General features: G+C 40.8%; 1 protein-coding gene across 3 annotated transcripts in view; it reads left to right on the forward strand.

Annotated features, from left to right (window-relative positions):
- The first annotated feature begins 2,184 nt into the window (after positions 1–2,184).
- The window catches only part of MTF2 (metal response element binding transcription factor 2), a 28,625-nt gene continuing 9,367 nt past the window's right edge, over positions 2,185–21,442 (forward strand). Inside the window, exons 1-10 of one of the 3 annotated variants that reach the window (XM_056355222.1) lie at positions 2,185–2,433; positions 4,690–4,752; positions 14,095–14,293; positions 14,436–14,517; positions 16,064–16,159; positions 16,537–16,637; positions 16,975–17,123; positions 18,361–18,456; positions 19,537–19,605; positions 20,451–20,574. In XM_056355222.1, the coding sequence (XP_056211197.1) occupies positions 2,429–2,433; positions 4,690–4,752; positions 14,095–14,293; positions 14,436–14,517; positions 16,064–16,159; positions 16,537–16,637; positions 16,975–17,123; positions 18,361–18,456; positions 19,537–19,605; positions 20,451–20,574 (984 nt within the window). In that variant the 5' untranslated portion in view covers positions 2,185–2,428. Of the gene's footprint in view, positions 2,434–4,689; positions 4,753–14,094; positions 14,294–14,435; positions 14,549–16,063; positions 16,160–16,536; positions 16,638–16,974; positions 17,124–18,360; positions 18,457–19,536; positions 19,606–20,450; positions 20,575–21,442 lie in introns of those variants that run through there. The other 2 variants (XM_056355223.1, XM_056355224.1) reach the window with 2 other exon arrangements.

The following is a 21,442-nucleotide window of genomic DNA, read 5'->3' on the forward strand; positions in this document are numbered from 1 at the left end:
GCTTCCTGTCACATGGAGATTCAGTGACCTGTTAAACTGATTAAAAAAGGATGTTATAGTATGAGCTACTAAATTAAGGTGGTGGGGAGTGAGGCGTGAGTGTAGGAAGCATATGGCTTGGAATTTTTCTAGCTATCAGTAATAGCTGGCCTTAAAGGACAGAGTTTTAAATCGTTTTATTTAGTGTTTGGCTATAAGCTTACATCGTGCTCCTTGGATATGACTCGAGAAAGATATTATGTGGAATCTAGGTTGTGGGAAAGTACTGATACAGTCTGCTGTTTGTAGTAATAAAGCTAACGGCAACAAGCTTTGAGGGGTACATTCTGGCCTAAATAGGGCAACCCCTGTAACAGAAAAATAATTTATCAAATCCCAATTCTTCTTATATAACATAGCAAATCCTAGTTTCTTTTTCTGCTGCCCTCAGATAATGCTATTCCAGCAGTAACTCATAGCTTTGTGACAAGTGGTGCTTTATAGATAGGACAAGGCCATGCAGCTCTGCAATTCTGCAGTGGGGTTATGCGAGCTGCTCTTGGGAACAATGTTGTAAGGACAAGGAGGGTAGAGCTAGCATGTGTCTTGCTGGTCAGGAGCTTGTATGTTGGGTTTGTGGGGTTTTTACGGTGCTGGTGGTGAAACAATTTACATTATAGGGGAGTGATTCTAATTTGACAAGTCTTAAGTTATTGCAAAGATACAGCAGGACAAGGCTGGTAAGAACCTCCAAGTCTGACATTAAAAAAATTTGTGAGGGAGCCAATTATTGATGTTTAATCATGTTTACTCAGTTGCTGAGTAGGAAGTTTGCTATTTAACTTAGCTACACACCGGTTCTCACACCACTGTTGTGAATAAAACCCAAAAACTTGTATGCACATATATCTCCTATTGAGCGCAATTGTTTTCTCCTGCTGGTGGCCCCTTTGCCTTTAGCACTAGTGGTACCTGACTGCTGTTTGCAGTACGTGAAAACCCGCAAAGAGCGGATGGGGGTCTTTGCGTCGTGGAAGTCTGTTTTTAGCAGCAGGCCATCATGATTACTGAACAGTGTCTAGTCAGCGCATCCAGGGGAGAACTTTCCCCGAAAACTTGTATATAAAACAACTGTGCATAAGATATTTCAGTCATAAATACTGCTTTATTCGGATGTAACTAGGAGCTGGCCAGACTAAGCCATACTCGGGTGCTCTGCCCAGGCCTCCCTCCCTGTGCCCCCTCCTGGGATGGCAAACCCATCCAGTGTCTTACTTTCAGCAGCTTATCCTAGGAGGGAAGGCGGCTGTGAGAGCTGGGGCAGCATGAGCAGGACCGAGCCCGGAATGGGACATTCACCCTCCAGTCCGTTACGCTAGTTGGTGAGATCCGATCCCCTATTTGTATTCCCATCTGGCGCAAAGGCCTGAGCCGTGCTGCCCAGCTGCCCTTACGGAGCCAGGCCGAGCTCTGTAACCAGCGCCACCGCTGTACGGGGCAGCTGCATCCCGGGGACTACGGGGACTGGTCCAATACTACAGTCTAAGAAACCATCGGCAGAAGCAGGCTTGCTCTCTTCTCCGTGATGGAAAGCGAAAAGCCTATCTCACTTGGGTTTTGGCGGTAGCTGTACCAGCAGAACCCGGGGTTCAGCCCGCCTCCTAAAATGGCAGCAACCCCAGGCCTGCCGCCGCAGAGGGGCGCCCCGCCGCCCGCCCAGCCCGCACCCCGCGCCCTCGGCACCAGCTAAGCGACCGCAGCAGCTGCCGGTACCCGGGCCGGGCCGGCCGGGCTCCACTCCCACCTGCCCTGGATCATTCTAGATGCCATGGCCGCCCCTTCCCCGCGGGGAACCGCGCCGCGGCCCCGAGCCCGGGCTAGGGACCCCCGGAGCGGTGGGCGCGGCCGGCCGGGCGGCGCTTGCCGAGCCCGGGCCGCCTCCCCGCAGGTGCGGCGGGGAACAATAGGCAGCGGCTGGCGCGGCGGCGAGCACCCCTCAGCACTGCCGCAACGAGTCCCGGGCGGCGGGCAGGGATCTCTGCTTTGGCAAGCACGCCTAAAGTAGTCCCTCTTTGTTCACCAGCGGCAAAGGTTCGGAATCACCTGTGTCCTTCCGCCGCGGCGCTCGTCCTCCCCGCCCCCGGCCCAGGAGCTGCCTGTCGGCGCAGGCGGGGCCCGCCGGGGCGGGGCCGAGGCCCTTTGTGCTCCCAGAATGCACCAGCTTCTCCTCCGCGGGAAACAAAAATGGCGAGGGGCTACGGTGGAGCCGGGCTGTCTGTGAAGCGGGTCTGACCCCTCCCCCGCCGCCTTTCCGCCGTTGCGCCGCGGGGTCTGTGCCCGGGGGGTCCCGCCGCGCACCGAGGGCCCGGCCGCACCGGGGCGCCGCGGGGAGGCTCCCGTGCTCGCTGATTTCCCTGTATGAGGCGGTTGGCACCACTGGAGAGACCGAATGAGGTGAGGGGTGGGGGGGCGGGCCGCGGCGGGGGGGATGGAGGGAGGGGCGGCCGGGCCCCGCGCGGGGGTGGGTGGCGGGTGGGCGGGCGCGCCCCGCGGCTTGGGCCGCCGGTGCCGCATCCCGCTCCCCCCGCGGCGGCCGCGCCACCCGTCGGGGAGGGCGCGCGGGGGGCCCCGCTGTGGCGCGGGGGACCCCGGAGGCCTTCGGGGGCGGGCGAGGAAGCTCCCTCCGCGGCGGACGCCGGCGGGCGGTGCGGGGTCAGCGGTGCTGCGGGGTGACCACAACAAAGGGACGCAGGCTGCGGGCCCCGCGCGGGGCCGGGGCGGTGTGGCGCGGAAGGTACCGCGGGGCTCTGTTCTTCTTCCCGTGTAGGGGTATTGCCCGAGACGGCAGCGTTCACTCGGGTGCGGGAAGAGCCGCACAAAAGGGGGTGGTGGTGTTCGCTGGTAACTTTATTTTTCGTTTCTTTTTTTGTTCGCAACGCCTCGCCTCTTAGTCGTTGTGAAGCCAGACAGCTCGAATGTGCTTAAAGCTTACCTTTTTAGTCCGCTAAAACATGGGGAACTGTTGCTGGCTGAAAGGATGTGCCATAACGTGTTTTCTTTTCTATGGTGTTTGATTTCTGTAGGAAGAGTGGGTTGATACTTTTGTTAGTCAAAGAGAACAATATGGTATGGTGTTGGATGCTCCGGGCACGGATACTAGTGTTGAATTACTAGGGATTACCGTCCATTCGCCAAGTATCTGGGCGCTATTTAAAGGAGAGGGCCTCCATAACTAAGTGAAAGGGCCTGCCAGTGTAGCATTATGCTTGTTTCTTGAATTTCTGATGGTTAGGCCCCGCTCGTGACTTCAGAAGGTCAAACATATAATAGATAATAGCATGATTTTCTCCTGAATTAGTGTAAGGGAAAGGGATCGATGTTTTATACCTAAACTGTCAAAAGCATGGGATAATAAGAGAACAGTTTCCCTGTTGTTTGTTCTTTTGGTCTGTAATCAGGTTGGTAAAAGTTAACAAGTTAATGTTTGTTGCTTTTTTGAGAGCTCAGATTACAATTAATTTGAAAGCAGGAAAGAGGAAAAAAAGCTTAGTTCCTATAGTATTAGAGTACAGGTTAATAGGTTCATTGCTGTTTGGTGGAAGGAGGATGAGGGCAGGCAAAAGTGAAAGAATGTGTGTAATGAAGTAGTGAGAGTGAAAAGGGTCTTTGCAAGGAGCTACATACAAGTGGGTGACATGTGGATCTGTACTGAGAATATAATGTAGTAATGTTTTCCACAGTTAACTCCTATTTTGTCAAACATAGGTGTGTGGCTTCTCAACAGCTTGTCTTTTCTACTGGGGAGGAATTTTAAATCGGGTATAGATGCTTCTCAAAAGTTGGATTAATATGGCTAGTCACCAGTTGTTGAGGTATATATTTTTTTTAATAGGTGAAAGAGTGGTAGTTAGTATAAAGACTGGCCACCAATACAGTTATGTTTGTCCTTCCCTGCATCAGGAGATCAGGTACAGTTTATGAGGAGAGCAGCTGTAACAAGTAAGTTGCAGTTCATTTCCTGGTAGAGAGTGGACTTACATATTTAGATGTAGATAAATGTGAATGAATGTAGTACTAGAAGCATCTAGAATTGCTTTAAAGCATATTTTGTGCTCCTCATACTAGTTGAGGAGAAAGCTTGGAGGCAAGAAATGCATGTGACTAGAAGCCAATATGAATCTTCTCTTTGTGAGTTGGCAGGACTTTTTATGTGACTGACCTCTGACCTTGCTGCAGAGTTGGTTTCACCTTCTTTACAGGCCTTCCTTGCAGGAAATGGAGGGGAAGTGTGTCTTTGAGTAAAACACACTGGGAGAAAAATTATAAAACCACAGGTATTGCTGGAGGGTCCTTGGCCAGGGTAATACCTGTTAGTGAAAGCACTGAAACTAGTTGAATTTACCCTTTGAACAATCTAGATTTCAAGCTGATGGTCTCTTCCTAAAAGGTATAATCTCTATGGAGGAGTGAAATCAAGAGGTTTAATTTTCTTTGAGAGGAAGAGAGCTAATGATGAGAGCATTCCTGATGAGTCTGGAGGTATTTATCTGCTAAATATCTTGGAGGATAATAAAAATGTATTTATGATTGATTTATTTTTAATTTCTTTCAGTGGAGTGCTTATGAAGGTTGCTGTTCTTGTGGACTAAACTTAAAGAAGGAAATCTAAAGGGTTTTGATCACCTGAAATCCTTTTTTTCTTCCCCACAGTGCAAGTCAGCTTGTTGTCTGTTATCTCTTTCACTGCTTGGGTGCATGCTCATACTGCCTTAGGTATGTTGCCTTGGAATCCTGTATTTGGGTACTGTAGAAACTGAAAGGGCAGTTGCTGTGTTCAAGGAGATGCTAAGTATACAAGTAAGGGGAAGTTCTGATCTGTGAAGGTGCGTTGTGACCTGATAGCATTGTTCTCTCCCTGATACCACCTTCAGCTGCTTCTCTTTGTGTACAAACACATTATCAAAACCAAACAAACAGCTGTTACAGGACTGCCCTACCCTATTTCTCTACATATGAAATATACAGGGAAATATGTTGTTCTGTAATGATATTTAAAACTAATAATTTCATTTTGCTTATCAAATAGAATTAAACCACTTAAAGTTATTTCTTGAGGGAGAGTGTGAGCAAGTAAAACCAGAATTGCAAATGATTGTAGTATTGCGGACATGAGAATGCATTTACTTTGGTGGCTACTCCTTTTTAATAGTATGAATCAACCTTATTAAGGAAAGTCATACTTCAAAGGGGCAAAAGATGGCTTCAGTTAGAAGGTACCTTGGGAATTCTCTAGCTGTGCTCAGTGTCTGAGGCCAGATGAGGTGGCTTTAGCAAGTCAGACCTTGAAAGCCTCCAGTGATGGGAGGCCATACGACCACCCTGGGCCCCTGTTCCACTGCTGAACTCTCCTTGTTGTGTGTGTGGTGTGGGGGAAGCATTCCACCCACCTACACCCATCAGAATCTCTCCTATTTTAACATATGTGTGTTATCTCTTGTCCCTCCTGCCATGCACCACTTGAAGAGACTAATTGCATCTCACTAATCTTCTCATAGGAGCTGGAAGACTGCTGTTAGGCCTCCCTGCAGCCTTTTGTTCTACAGACTGAATAAGCCTGGTTCCCTCAGCCTCCTCTCACAGGGCAAGTGCTCCAGTCCCTGACTGTCTTGCTGGCCCCTCCACCAAAGCTGCGTAGTTTGATATCTTTCTGGCTCTGGGAGAACCAAAACACGGTTTTCTAGATGTTGTCTAAAATGTTCTGGGTAGATGGAAATAACCATTTCCCCTCAATCTTTTGGCCAAACTTTTCTAACGTGCAACAGATCCATAGGTCTAGCTGCTAATCATCTGAAAGGGCTACAGAGACTCTGTTCTTACTACCACTTCTTCTAATAGAAACAAGACTTATACTTTTTTCAGGTATTGTGATGGATATACTTTTGAAAGCATAGAGCTACTTAAACACGCCCCCCCCACACACCCCCTACTGAAAAGATATGCGATGACTAGAGTTCTTTAAAGTGTCTAACCAGACTAAAGAATTTAGAGTAAAAATCATAGCCAAAATGCAAGGCACTTCAAAGGATATATAAAAAAAAAAACCAAAACCAAACCAACGCCACCCTATTGGGATAGTAATGTGTTGCATGAAAATCATGTATGATCATGATGGGTAGTATGGTTGACTAGGAAGAGCTGGGTAGAGTAAACAAGTTACAACTTCTCATCTTGCTGACAAGGAACAGCTTATATAGAGTGGTTGTCCTGAAGTCATTGATAGAACAAAGGTTTTCTGCCTTAAATGACCCTTTAACTTCTATCCATGATGGATTTGTTGAGCATTGCTTGCTTGAGTGTTCTGTGAATTGGCTTCCTATAACATGTTTAACTAAACATGTGAACCTGACACATGAAGGCCCATGGGACCAGACAGGCAGCTTTCAAGAGCACAAAGAGAACTGTGATGTTCTCATGGGGCTTTTCTTTAATGTCATAGGTTGTGGAGAGCAGGGGTAGTCTGAAACGGTCAGAGAATAGCAAATGTTACACCTGTCTTCAGAATGGGCCAAAAGCTCAGCCTAGGGAGCCACAGAGTGGTTAACTTCGCTTTGGTCCCTTGGGAAGTCATGGAGTAAGTCTTCCTGGAAGACCATTCTGGACACATGGAAAGGTGGTGATAAGGAACAGTCAGCATATATTTACCAAGGATAAGTCATGACCTGACCACAGTCTGTGTTAAAAATGGCAGGATTTGTGAAAGAGGAGGGGAGTGGACATGGGTTACCTCAACTTTGAGCAAGATAGCAGGGGGTGGCTGGCAGGAACATCACAAAATTCAGCAGACAAAAGTAAAGTCCTGCATCTAAAGGAAGAACTCCAGGCTAAGGTTGGCTGGGGGTCAGCTTTTCAAGATTGGCTGCCGATCTGACAGACAGAAAGCAGAACACAAGCCAGCAGTGTGTCCTGTGGGCAAAGGCAAGTAGTATCTTTGGCTATATTAACACAAAGAGAACCAGAAGATTGAGGGGAAATGGTTATTTCCATCTACCCAGAACATTTTAGACAACATCTAGAAAACCGTGTTTTGGTTCTCCCAGAGCCAGAAAGATATCAAACTACGCAGCTTTGGTGGAGGGGCCAGCAAGACAGTCAGGGACTGGAGCACTTGCCCTGTGAGAGGAGGCTGAGGGAACCAGGCTTATTCAGTCTGTAGAACAAAAGGCTGCAGGGAGGCCTAACAGCAGTCTTCCAGCTCCTATGAGAAGATTAGTGAGATGCAATTAGTCTCTTCAAGTGGTGCATGGCAGGAGGGACAAGAGATAACACACATATGTTAAAATAGGAGAGATTCTGATGGGTGTAGGTGGGTGGAATGCTTCCCCCACACCACACACACAACAAGGAGAGTTCAGCAGTGGAACAGGGGCCCAGGGTGGTCGTATGGCCTCCCATCACTGGAGGCTTTCAAGGTCTGACTTGCTAAAGCCACCTCATCTGGCCTCAGACACTGAGCACAGCTAGAGAATTCCCAAGGTACCTTCTGACCTGAATTATTGTTATCCTGAATAACTGTAGTAAAGGAATATAGTTTTGATAATGTATTTCTTAGCCCAAACCATTACTCGTTGCTTTTTTAGGCTGAGGGTTGTCTAGGTTAGAGTCTTATCCTTCTTCTGTACAGTTGGTGATGTAGTTTTGATTGTACCAGAATCCAAAATAGTGTAAATATAAGGAGGTTGAAGTATATCTTGTAGATGTTCTATGACACTGCACATTGGAAGTTCAATATTCGGTTGGCTACATGAAGTAGCATGAAACAATAGACTATAGTCTAGATTTGTACTATAACAACTGCTTGAAAGAAATTCATGGCAAGTTACTAATAGCCTGTTAATGTATAATTGGAACAGTGACCGTTGCAACAAAGTTGCCATTATGAATAGCAAAGTGAACTGTTTGGGTTTTGATTCAGACAGATTCTAAGCTTGGGGGTGGGTTGGAGCAGAGGAAATAGCCTGTTAAGTCTGCCTGTCTTCTTGGCTCAGCAGAATCTTTTTATTTGGTGGAGGGGGTATGGTTGACACAGTGACCAGATAATGTTTGGCATGAGATCTTATAAATGGCAGAGGAGCTGCAAGGAAGATGGGAAGAAACGTGGCAGGGATCCAGCATCTCTCCAGCTGCTACCAGAGGTACTAGGTCCCAGTCACAGGCTAGCAGCTGCTTGGAAGCATTGGTTGGTTATGTGTGGTGCTGGGTAAACCAGCTATGGTTGTGGCTCTCAAAACTAATTTCCCTTTTATGCTGCCTTCTGGCTGTGAGAGCTTGCTGCTTACCTGCCTTGAGTAGTCACCAGACCTTTCTGTGAGGTGCTTCAATTTGTTTAAAAAATTAGAGAATTAATAGATATTAAGGGAAGGAAAACTGAACAGAAAGCTTATGAGAAGTCAGTTGGCTGTTCCATAGCTAGTGGGAGGGGAGCAAGCTGCTGTATTGGAAAGCCATATGTGAAACTCCGCCCGCCCCCCCCCCCATCCCTGTGAGATGTTAACTGTCCTGCTTTAGGGAGAGCAGAACAGACTGCTGGTATTTTACAACCCTTTTTTTCATAGTTCAGTTTTCCCTGAAGTTTAATAGAAGCATAGTTTGTAACTTTAGACACAATTGCGATTAATCACCAATTTCACACTTTCACTGCTTAAACTGATTATCTGTGGTTATCATAAGTTCTTTCACTACACCTTCCTCTCCTGTGCTCCTGTGTGATACCATATTTTCCAGTTTTGACAGAGATCCTAAACCTGTGTGAGTTGTCTTAGTAGGATACTCTGCTAGTCTGAATTCCCTTCTGCTAAATCTGCTGGGCTCTCTAAACTCTTGTTCCCTTCAGGGTGACTTGTATTTACTGTGAATAAATGATTATCTGTAGGTCCCACTTTTATGAGTTGTCTCAGCGGATTAAAATTTTCTCTTAATGTTCTTTGGGCATTTAGTTGTTAAATTTTGATATCTTTAACTTGGCTTCCAAAACCTGTCTGTACTCATAGGGTAGTTATAGTCTGTTACTGTTGCAGTATTTGTGAATCACACAGGTCGTCTGGAAGAAATTTACTGAAATTGCATGGATTGTTAATGAAACTGTCTATAGTCCAATCGTGCAGTCTGGCAGTGCCTGTTGAGGGAGTTGGTGTCCCAAGTTGCTTGTTTGCATTTGTTCTGCTGTGCTGACAAACCATTCTGTGAAACAAATCAGTGAACTGAGATGGCTGAAAAAGTAATGCTGTCAAGGGAGTTTTTCTTAACAGAAGTTGTTCCACAGCAGTGGTTAGAACTGAAGGAGTGCAGGAGTATGAATGACCTTAATCTGGCAGTGCTGCTGAGGAAAAAGGCACTTGGAAAGAATAGGGAGAGTGCTCAGTCATTTTATCCTCCAGCCTCTTCACATGTTTTTTCCCTGACTTTTCCACTTCTTCCTTCTGTAGCATTGCTATGGCAATACAGGAGTCAGAGAAACTAAATGAACATTGAAATTTTCGTATCTCTAATGAAGAAGTTAGAAAGTGTTACAAACAAGTCAAAAGTTAACAAAAATCTAATCTTGATTTTTTTGATAAATACAGTGCTATGCATAGTTAGTTGTCATGGTTCGCAACTCAGTCTGATTTAGGTAGCTTAGCTTCAGAGGGAGGTTGCCATTCGTGTTGACAGAGAATGACAGCTATTTCTGCTGCTGAAGCATATTAAAAACTAATTCATTAAGCAGATTAATGGAAGGTCTTCTGCCTGTCTTTCTTGGAAGGATCTATGGTTATGATCTAGACCTCAAGGTGAAAAAAATCAATGAGCACTTTCAGTACTTTGTGAGATCAGCTTCTCAAGAAATGGTGGAAGTACACTTCTATTTTGAAGTGTTACAACATGCAGACACATTTTACTTACTTCCCCCACAAACTTCTGAGAGATTCTATGGGTGTGCAAGTACTGGATGTGCATTTTAAGTGCTTGAGTAAGAATACAGCCACAACATATTCAGTGTTGGGCAAAGGCTGTAAAGTCAAGGTACATTGGACGTGCCATATGACATGCAGTGTAGGTTAGTTGTGCAAGTTAAATGAGATAAAGTAGATTTATATATCGGATAAGTTTTTCTGAAAACCAAAACATCTGCTGGATATTTTGCAATGAGAAGTTCTTGGAGAGAAGTTTTTAAAATGGTGGTGAAATAGTTACTTAAAGGTTACTTATTTTGTTGGTAACTAAATGGTACAGTAGGAAGGCACTATGGAGCTAACCTTAGGGAAGACTTGAAAGCAGGTTTCTGGAAAATGTAGAACCTTTAAACTTAACTTCAAAATTGGCAAGCAAGAAGTTAATCTCAGTTGGCATTTTAACTTCCAACAGAAATTTTATTTTAATGGTAGGTGTGACATTTTGTACTCCACTACAGCGGAGAGAGCTGTGGTATGACTGACAAGAACTATCAACGCTTCAGGCATGTAGTTTTTACCTTGTCTGCACTGAATTTCTTGTCATTTCCTGTGTGGTGCTTCCAGAAGGCACTTCAGAGATCCCTACTTTAAGTAACTTATGGCTTGCTAATTAAAGTAAACTTGTTGAAACAGTAGCTCTTCCCACTTCCATGGTTTTGATGGAGATAGTTTCCCTGAAGAGGAGTTTTTTTAGCCATGTGGAAAGCAACAATTAAGCTAGTGTGAGCCTACTATGGTAACTAACCCTATTTTCAGTCTGTTAGATAAACCATAAACTGCCACAGTAGGAGCTACTGCATGAGCTGTTTAGTCATCACTTCAGCTGTACTATCTCCCATAAAGAGAGTAATGTGGACAGTGGAGAAGTGTCTACTTCTCTGGCTCAGACATTTACTGTGTCAAGATCCCAAGATCCGTGGATGTCTGAAGTTGCTATTGTGAATTTAGGCTGTTCTGTAAGTCAATGTATAGACTCATTTGACTGCTTTGTGCCAGAAAATGATGCACAACACATTTTTGTTGCAGTTTGAATGGAGCTATGGGACAAACTTCTGTACTCAAAAGAATGACATGTGCTTTTGAAGGCTTTTTAAAATATAAACCTAATTTTTTTTATTTTTAAATGGAACTTGTAATAGATTATGTATAATAAATGAGTTGATTGTGTATTTTTGCTTATTCTGTGTAAGATCTTTCCCACCTTTTTTCAAGTACTGGAAAAGAATAGCAAATATTCCTGCCTTATAGCTGCTTTCTCTAGTCTTTTTAAGTCAAACCAGATAAAAAGCTGGAAAGAAAATCTTTGAACCTCTAGAAGAGAGTAGTCCCATCAAAACACAAGACTGTATCAAGGTGCATTAGTGAATTTGCTGTAAGTGCTTTGAACTACATGCAGCAACTTATAGACTTGTTTGATTAGCTAAAATCAGGTTTGTGGATGTAATTTGAAGTATTTAAATAATACTTTGTAATGATGAGTCCTTTCCAAGAAAAGAATTATTGGCTGAGCCCAGATTATAGTTTCACAACCACTTCTACGGTGTTTTGATCAAGCCTTGCCTAGCCTTTGAACATAGCTTGCTTTGTGCTAAGTTGGACACGTGAGTAGTCAGAAAGATTTGTGGAACTGATGAAGAAAAAACCTTTTTTTCCCATCTCTTGACCAGCTGACTTCAGACACGTTTTTCTGAGCCTGTTTGGTACTTAGGTGTGTAAATATCTGTAGAGGTACAAAGGAAAGAGTAGAATGTGGTTGCAACAAGTGTTAAAGGCTGGGGCCCTGCTTCAGGGGCTCTTGCAAAAATTTAAGCGACTGTACAAGATAAGGGGCAAAATCTTGCAGTGATGCACAAAGGATAGTAAGTTTAAATAATGAAATATTCTAAGGGTATGAGGTTATTCAGAATAATATAGAAAGTATAGCAGGACTTCAAGCTACGGAGTGACTGGATAATGAAGTGGCAAATGAAATCTGGTGCACACAGAAGTAATACACATTGGGAAGAGAAACAATGGTCTGGGAGGAGTTAAAATGAGAAATTGCAGTTTCTAATCATTCTTGGAAATTTCCAACTGAATGCCTGATTTTGGGGGGGGGGGGGAGGGGTGAAGGCTACAAATGTTATTAGTTGGAAAGGAGCAAAGAATAAAAAATGGCTACCCTGTAACCATAAACTTAGTTTGAATGCTGTATGCATCCTGTCCCATTTATCAGAGGTTATAATTGGAACTGGGGAAAAGCAGTGGTAATTTTAGATGGCTTTCATGTGAGAAGCAGCAGAATTAGTAAGATTCTTTAACTGGTAAATATGGCTGAGTGGGTCTAAACACTAGTACTTGGACATGAAGGGAGAAAATGGAAAATGATGGTTTTGTTTTCAGATGCAATGATGAAGGGTGTCAAATGAAGTGACAAGGTGCCAGCTGTGAAACAAGCCCAAAGTGCTGCTTTACAGGTTCAACAAAACATGTAGGAAAACTTGCAGAAGATAACTCCATTAAGGGTTAAAAGAAATGAAAACATTACTGCTTGATCTTTGGATCCATAGCCTGTAAGAGACCCATAAAATATTTGGGAGAGGAGTGTTCTTCTAAGTGGGTGTGCTTTTTGGTTTGGTCCATGTTGTCCCTGTCCCCCCACCTCATTCCTTTGGTCTTCCGTAGTCGCCTGTCTGAATTTTGTATGTGGGTTCATGTGGGACTTTAAACTGGTGAACCAGTTATGCATAAGGATGCCAGAGTTATTAGGCTGGCTGGTTATGACTACTCTTACTGTTTAGACTTACACTGATTATAAGTATGCTTAAAATGGCTGGCTAATTTTAATTTGTCTAACCTTGGTTTAAACTGTTCGGTACAAAAATTTTTTTTGATTGCTTTCTAGAATATTAACTCTTGCTTTTTTGCATAGTTCTCATGTTTTAAGCCATTATAATTCCAGTTTTACTTTCATGTTGAATATAAATAATAAACTAGGGAGAAGGGATATCCTTCTCTTTGAAACCTGAATGAAGTCTAATATCTGAATAGTAATTTTAATCAAACTATATTACTGGTTTTGTTGGTGCTTTGTGATTATTTCATATGTTTCTGGTGCTGGTAATGCACCTAAGCTATCTTAAGTGAGGTGAAACTTCGGTCTTTCCATTGACCCTATCCTATTTAACTTCCTGATCTCTCCTTGTGCTTGTCATAGTTCTATGTATGTTTAGTTTCTAAAGAGAAAATACATTTGGATATAGGAATAGTAACTTTTATAGTCTCAAATTTTGCCTTTAACTTAGAAAATTCTTCTTTGTGCATTATCTGGTTCTATCTTATTTTCTATATTTTATTTCTTTACTTGGAGTGTAGTACTTGGTAGTTAGTCTGACAAACAGCATATTCACACTTACATATACTTAGGCTATATATTATGGAATTGAATCGATAACTATTTTTTCCTCATACAAGTAACTAATTTTGAGTTTGTGTGAAGAAAGGTTGTATGATCTTTTAGTTTTTCTTTCTTGTTCTTTTCCGATCTGATTCTAACAAAGAAGAAAACTTAGTTTACGTTAGAACTTTAACATGTAGAAAGTCTTCTTGTGCTGGAAACCTCTATAGCTATGCTTGGTGGCAAAACATGATGCAGTGTTGGAGGTACCTGAGTTAATACAGACCTTGAGTTAGCATAGTGCTCAACCTGGGTTCTTTCTCCTGCCCCGCCCCCCCCCCCCCCCCCCCCCCCTTTTTTTTTTTTCTTTGAGTAGCTCACTGCTAAGTACAATGTTAATTGTCAAGTACTACTCTCCCCACTGAGGTAGACTTCATGCTTCTGATGACTTTATGAAGAGCCCTTGAGCCAGAAGGTCTGTGTCTTGCCATCCTCACTTAAATTACTTGATTTCCTAGAAGATTTTTCTTTATATAAATGCCTCTTTCAGATTTTGTAGAATGTTACAGTAGCAGAGGCACCACTACTAAAGGTGTGTAAAGTCTGAAAACATGACCAGGTTTTTAGTCACCTCAGGTTCTGGAGTTAGCTAAGTGAGTTTTAGCTGTGAATCCTATTACTTTTCAAAATACATGGTTTCTTACTTTAAACTAATTCTGACAACCTTTTCTGTTGCTTCCCTTCCTTTAGAGACTCTACAGCGGTGGGTAATTCACTGGTCCATAAGCGGTCTCCTTTACGTCGAAGCCATAAGACCTCAGCATCTCTGACCAAACTGTCGTTACGTGATGGACAGAAAGCCAAAAAACCACTGTGTAAATTTGAAGAAGGTCAGGATGTCCTAGCTAGATGGTCAGATGGCTTGTTTTATCTTGGAACTATCAAAAAGGTAAATGATTTTTTAACTTCACTGGAGTCTTAGAGTATCATATCTCAGTTATGATAACATTACAGTATTATTGTCTCACTTAAATTAAGGACATTCTTCTGTTTGGTCCTTTACTCATGGCTTCCACTGTATTGTTTTTCAGATAAACAAACTGAAACAGAACTGCTTTATTATATTTGAAGATAGTTCCAAATCCTGGGTTCTCTGGAAGGACATACAAACAGGCAAGAACTTCAGTGAAGTAGTCATTGTTTGGTATTTTATTTGCTAAGATTACTATATCTGTTAAATTATTCTATTATAATGTATCCTGAAGAAGAGTGATATAGTTTAATGTGACCCAACATCATGAAGGGGGGGGGGGGGGGGGGGGAGGGGGGCAGGGGGAAGCCAACAACCCCCCTCCATCCCCCAAAACCCATTATTTTCAAAAAAACCTCCTGAACGTTACAATCACTTTTTTGTTTTGTGTTGGGTTTTTTGTTTTGACATAACTATATGTGGCGAGGGGAGGTGTCTAAAAATACTCACAGTTGCGTGTATTTGGATGGGAATAGAGTATAATACTTTGTCTTAACAGAAAATTCCAAGTCCTAATTTATGCCAAGTTTGTCCTACTAGTTTCAGTTGAAACAACATGACGTGGAAAGAAACCAAAGACTGCAAAATCCTGGGTTTGAATGATGTTTTCACATTTAAAAGTAATACCATAACTGTTTCACATAAGAAACCATTACAGATTCTGGAGTATTCATGTAATAAAAAGAAACGTGCAGTTATAAAGTGAGGCACCTATTCTATATTAGCTTTGATATTTTTTTTTTTTTCAGATACTTGTGGAGTAGCTAGTATTTTGATAATCTAATGCTAATGAACCATGGATAACAATTTCTTCTGAAAATCAGTTACAATTTCCTCGTGTAAAGGCAATGGAAATCTGATTCGGCTCTCACTGATTCCTGATGTTTAAACTAAACACTTCATCTGTGAACAGGAGATGCTTTGTATTCATAACGGCAAAAAATCAGCTGCTTTATTTCTGAGAAACTCTTCTGCTGTTCTTCTTCTGTATAGTGCTAGTTCATGATATTAGATTAATTTTTCGTAACTACCAAACTTTAGTGCCTGTTAACATGTAGATTAAGAAACTCATATTTTAATCCAGGTTTTTATGTTGATACAAAGTATAATTGGAGCAAGATGTAACTTTTGTTTCCAGTTTGCAAGCTAATAATTTTTTTCTTACCTCTGCCATTACTATTTGCTTTTATATGCTTGCAGATAGGTGTAAAAAGTAACAGTTTGTTTCCTAAGAGTGTTGGAGTTTAATACTAAGGCACCCTGGGCAGATCTGTCAAAAAGATACACATAACTTGGTGCATATGTTTGCATAAAAAGGAGCACAAACTACTATAAATACAAAACATCAGTTTTCCAGATAAGATTTGTTTATACATACTTTTTTGGCCTGCATTTAGATTCTTTATTCAGTTACTTTCACTGTTGATACTAAGGAACCATGGACTGCATGGTAAATAGGCAGTATATAGCCTATAAATATCTGATAGCCTAGATAGGTGGTATAAATATTTGTAACATACAGTTTGTACAAAATGTCTGAATTTTTGTTAGGAAATTAGGCTCTGTGACAACACGTTTCTACAATGCATGGATCTGTAACTGAAATCATGAAAAAAGCCATATGCATGGTAATTGTTCCAGCTGCAGATATAATCTGGAAAAAAAAATCACATTTTCGTCTTTGTCTAGGAGCCACTGAAAGTGGGGAAATGGTCTGTACAATATGTCAGGAAGAGTATTCAGAAGCACCGAATGAAATGGTTATATGTGATAAATGTGGGCAAGGTAACTAGATCTTTTTCTACTTACTGCATTTTAAAAGATGTTTTGATCTGTTTTATGAAGGAGGATATTTGCCTGGCTATGACTGACTGCTCAGCTGATCTTAAATTTTATAGTCCTTTTGGCTATTAACAAACAGCTCAATGAATAATGATAAGCCATGCTAAAGTGACTAACACCTGTTCTGTAAGTAAAGTTTATTTTTTCTACTAAGAAAATGTGAAAGACCATTTTGAACATTACCAATGTTTTTGATAAGATTTTTGGCACTTAACGATGGATAATGCCTTTTATAGTTGCATTAAAACTACATATAGCTAATTCTGTGTAAGCTTTTTTTGGCAATTTAATAACACTTCAATTGATCATTTTTTATACAGGTTATCATCAGCTGTGTCACACACCAAATATTGATTCCAGTGTGATTGATTCAGATGATAAATGGCTCTGTCGACAGTGCGTTTTTGCAACAACAACAAAGGTGTGTTTCTAGAAAAATATTTCTTCATGCATGCAATATGGGATGTATTTTTTTGAAGTTGAAAGTTGAAGTAGGATTTTTTTTCCAGTGACTTCTTTTTTGTTAACTTCGATCTGAATGGAAGTTTTATATTTTGGGAATCGATATTTATTCTAGAAACAGATGACATTTGACGTTCAATTTATTTTTAAACAAATATTGCTAGTATTAAATAACTAATACAAGTGAAAGTGTTTTACTTGATTATAGACAAATTTTCATAACTTGCAAATTAAAGGATTTGAAGTTTCAGAAATACAGTACGGTTTTGTAAACTAATGTATTGTTTTTTTCCCAGAGGGGTGGTGCGCTTAAGAAAGGACCAAATGCCAAAGCACTGCAAGTCATGAAACAAACATTACCATATAATGCAACAGATCTTGAGTGGGATGCAGGTCATAAAACCAATGTTCAGCAGTGTTACTGCTATTGTGGAGGACCTGGAGAGTAAGTAAATAGACGAAAAGAACTTTTCTTCCTAATGCAGCTGAAAACATTGGCCCTGATCCTATAGACTTGTGAACATTTTAGTTTGTATCTATAGTGTGTATGTACTAAACTTGACGGAAAGTGGAATTTTGATTTACACATATTTTTTTAAATGTCTCATGGGAAATACATTATTAATGGCTTTCCTTCTGCTTTCAGATCTTCTGATTTGTTTTAATTTTGTCATGTGACCATCACATAATGCCACAATCTATTCCACAACAAGCAAGAATATGGTGTTTTGCATTGCTGCTGTTGACGTGTTCAGATTGAATGGGGTTTTGTTATCTTCTTGCGAGCAGTTCTAGGCAGTGTTTTTCTGACACTAACTCAGCTCTGTCTTTAGTCAAAAACACAAATATATCTAGAGATTAGTTTATTAAATGTTATTGGAATAGACAGCTGTCTGATTCTACCATAACATCATACCCTGGATTGCAGTTACTGGTAGGGGAAAATAGTTTTTTCCCTCTTATGACATTACAGAGTCCTCTGCTGGTTCTTTCTGGCAAGAAGGGGGCTTCTTAAGCAGGTAGAGATCAATACTCTGGCGTCTGCAGGCGATGAGTGAATGAATAAAATAGTATTGAAGATTTGAAGTCAATGGAAGTCAAGAGTCCCCCAAAGAATCAAAGCTTTTGAGTTTATACTCACAGGACAGAGCTCTGGTTAGAGAATTTTGCAGTCTTAGACAAATAACGCTTTCAATTTTGAATGGTTCCTTTTCTCAATGGAGAAGTTTAAAAAGGAAAAGAAAAAAGTAAACTATGAGGTTTATTTTGAGGATTCAAGTAGCTGAATCCTCAGAACAAATGTTTGACTTTGTGGCTGTGTCCTGCTTTAGAAAATAACAAGGGAGCTAATCTGATAGTGAGAAACAGCTTATATGGAGCTACTGATTTATTATAGTCAAGAATTAAAAGGATGTTGTAGGGGAAATTGATTTTTATTTTCTTTATTTAATAACTTAATTCATCCTTTTACTAGACATATCTTTTATTATTCTCTAGTCACTCTTCTTTGATAATGATTTATTATGGAACTAAGTGTTCCTGAAAATCCCCACAGATAACTGTTTTATAAACTGGGTAAATAGTTTTGGGTCAGAAGATCCCTTGCTATTTAATTTAAATGTAATGAAAACCATTTTCAGTCATTTTTTTAACACATCTTGTTTTTCTTTCTGTTGGTGAAGCTGGTATCTAAAGATGTTGCAGTGCTGCAAATGTAAGCAGTGGTTTCATGAGGCTTGCGTGCAGTGCCTCCAAAAGCCAATGCTTTTTGGTGACAGGTAAGAAGATTTAAGCTGTACTTCATGGTTGTCTTTATTTAAAATGTTGAGGAAATCTCTCATATAAGTTTTCATTAAGGCATCCATAATATAACAGTATTTTCCAAAAACGGGGTGAGTTTGCATGGAAGATTACATGAAATACAGTATGTGTTCAGGTGCCACGGAAATGCAGTTCTTCATCTCTGTTTAATGAAGAAGGGTGGGGTGGTGGGTGGTGCAGAGGTAACCAGTGGATAACTGAATTGAAACTGTTACTGACTTCACTTAGTGTGGAAGTCTGTTATACTACAGGTGCTGGCTACTAGGAAATTAGAAGCTTTAAAGCAGACCACTTTAGTTGGCCTGTAAGTTAGATAAAAGCTTTCAAGTTCGCACGCAACAGGCACCGTACTTCAAAGCAGGCTGTCGGTGTGTGCGCAGTAGCAGTTCCCTGTACTAATAACAGTATAGGGAACTGGAGAAAACTGAAAGGATGGTTACGCTGGGGGTAACTTTGTATGCCTCTGTTCATGTGTGATAAGTAGGCAAAGGGAAGTGGAAAAGAGCACTGCTCTGTGCTTTTATTTTAAGAGTAATTTGCAGCAGATGAGAGAGAAATCTGGACAAGGGAACCAAGGAGTATGTAATTTGTTACCTATTATACTTAGCTGTTGGTTGTGCTGGGATGCTTTTATGAAGGAAATGAGTTAGAACCCAGGAATGCATGGATCCTTTAAATCCATGCTTACACTGGTGCATTTGAGAGAATGGAGTGGGAACATGAAAGAGCATCTTAAGTGATAGAGTTACAGGTTGAGGGACTCTCTCAGGAAGTATGAAACAGTGGTACCAGGGTACAGCTGAGGAAGTAACTTGTATCTGGCCCAATAGGTACCAGCTCAGATTGTGGAAGTTGATAAAAGAAGGTGGAGGATGAATGGACTCTCAAATATCATGTGGCTGGTTTCTAGCCTGCTTAACTTCCTTTTTTTTTTTTTTTTTTTCTGTAACTAAGGTGATAAAAACATTAAGACAGTGTGTGTGTACAGACACCCACCACCTAGACACATGTACATATACATATGTGTATATTTTTAGGTTTTATACGTTCATTTGCTCAGTTTGCAGTTCTGGACCAGAATACCTCAAACGTTTACCCTTGAGATGGTAAGTATGAATTTGAAAAAAAAAAAAGATGGTGAGTTGAATACATGCTCTGCTTTTCTTTTTAGTATATTGATTCTCCTAGAAAAAAAAAGAAATGCACTTGCTGTCTTGAGTTGTTTCCTGAGTTCTTACAGCTTCTACAAACAGGGACAGCTTTTCCTTCAGAAATGATCCTTAAATATAGAGATACATTGCAGTAGCATGTCTTTGAGATTTATTCTGGGATTTTTCAGTAAAGTAGCAAGTAACTACCCACTTGTTGTATATGTGAAGATTGAGATACCTGAACAAAGTCTTTTTTGCCTGTATAGAGTCCTGCCATTGGGTAAGACAAATACTGTGAGTACCAGAGTACACATCTTGACAGATTTTATAGTATTTCCCTTGATGAGACTTAATGATTAGTTGTAGTTTGAAATCTTTGAATTAACCCACATCAGAAATTGTATCCAACTTAGTGGATATATGTGCTAAACTATACATGGTTATACGTGGAAATTACCTTGTTAAATGTTAATTCACCAAAATACTTGCATGAATTCAGAATTGATACATTGAAGTATGCATTTGGAGTTACTTAAATATTCCATAGTTTAGAATAATTTTGGAGTTTAAAAGAACATCTTGACAATGAGATAAGGCAGAAATGAAAATAAGAATCTAAGCAGAAGGAATCACAGGAGGCTTTGATAATGTTGTTTCCTGGATTGAGGGATTTAAATTGTGCTTTGTGTTCCTCTAACTGTATTGTGCTAATATCTTCTAAATTATTTCAAAGAAAAGCAACTGGAAGAAAAAAGACTTTTTAATCTCCCCCCCCCCCCCCCAATATTTTTGAACTCTAGGGTAGATATAGCACATCTATGCCTTTACAACCTAAGTGTTATTCATAAGAAGAAATACTTTGATTCAGAGCTTGAACTCATGGCCTACATTAATGAAAACTGGGATAGATTGCATCCTGGTGAGGTAAGGAATTGGAATGCTCTTGTTTTTACTCACACTGCATATGTATATCCTGCAAGTTAACAGCCTATCAACTGTTTTATTCTGGATTTTAAATCCTTTATTATCTTAAAACCTGGTAATCTTAAATAACGAATAGATCACCTTTAATTTCCTTGGAAGAAGTAGAATGGTTCTTAAGTGGTGTGTGTTTTTCTGAGCTGTGAGATTTCTCAAGTGAACAATGTAACTATTGTTTTATTACTTGCATGGCACCTTTATTTTATACTCAGCTGTTTGTTCTGTTGTTTACATATATCTTCCTTAAATTTTATAATTGTGTCATACTACTTTGGTATTTTCATGTGCACAGACCAGAAAATCTAGATTTAGAACTGTAGAACAGTGTATTACATATGAAAACGTTTTCACAGTCTCCAAGGTGTAACACATAACAAATTATGGGACACATGCTGCTTCTTTCTTCCCTCTTCCAAACGTGGGGGTGGTGAGTTCATGTCCAGGTCTAAAGATTATTTTGATACTGTTCCAGTCTGATTCTGCTACTTGTCAAAATATCTTCTTTTCAATTTACTGCTGTACTAGTTATTTTCCCTGCTATTTGATTTACTGGGCAGTTATCTTGGCATTAAAGGAAACCCATTTCCCCAAGCAGATTGACTTCATATTTAACTAAGAGGAGCAGTGTAGATACTTGTTTCTACATGTAAAGGTGGATGCAGAATTTATATTTAAGTTCAAATTGGCATAGTGCTAGTAGAGTATGCATGGAAAAAAAAGGTAGAGTATGCATGAAAATTGTTTAGAGTTTTGAGTGTTTTAATACAGGTTATTTAATATAACTGGTTTGAAATACTTTTGTCATGAGTAC

The sequence above is a fragment of the Falco biarmicus genome, chromosome 11 (genome assembly GCF_023638135.1).
Source record: "Falco biarmicus isolate bFalBia1 chromosome 11, bFalBia1.pri, whole genome shotgun sequence".
Classification (NCBI taxonomy): Eukaryota; Metazoa; Chordata; class Aves; order Falconiformes; family Falconidae; genus Falco; species Falco biarmicus.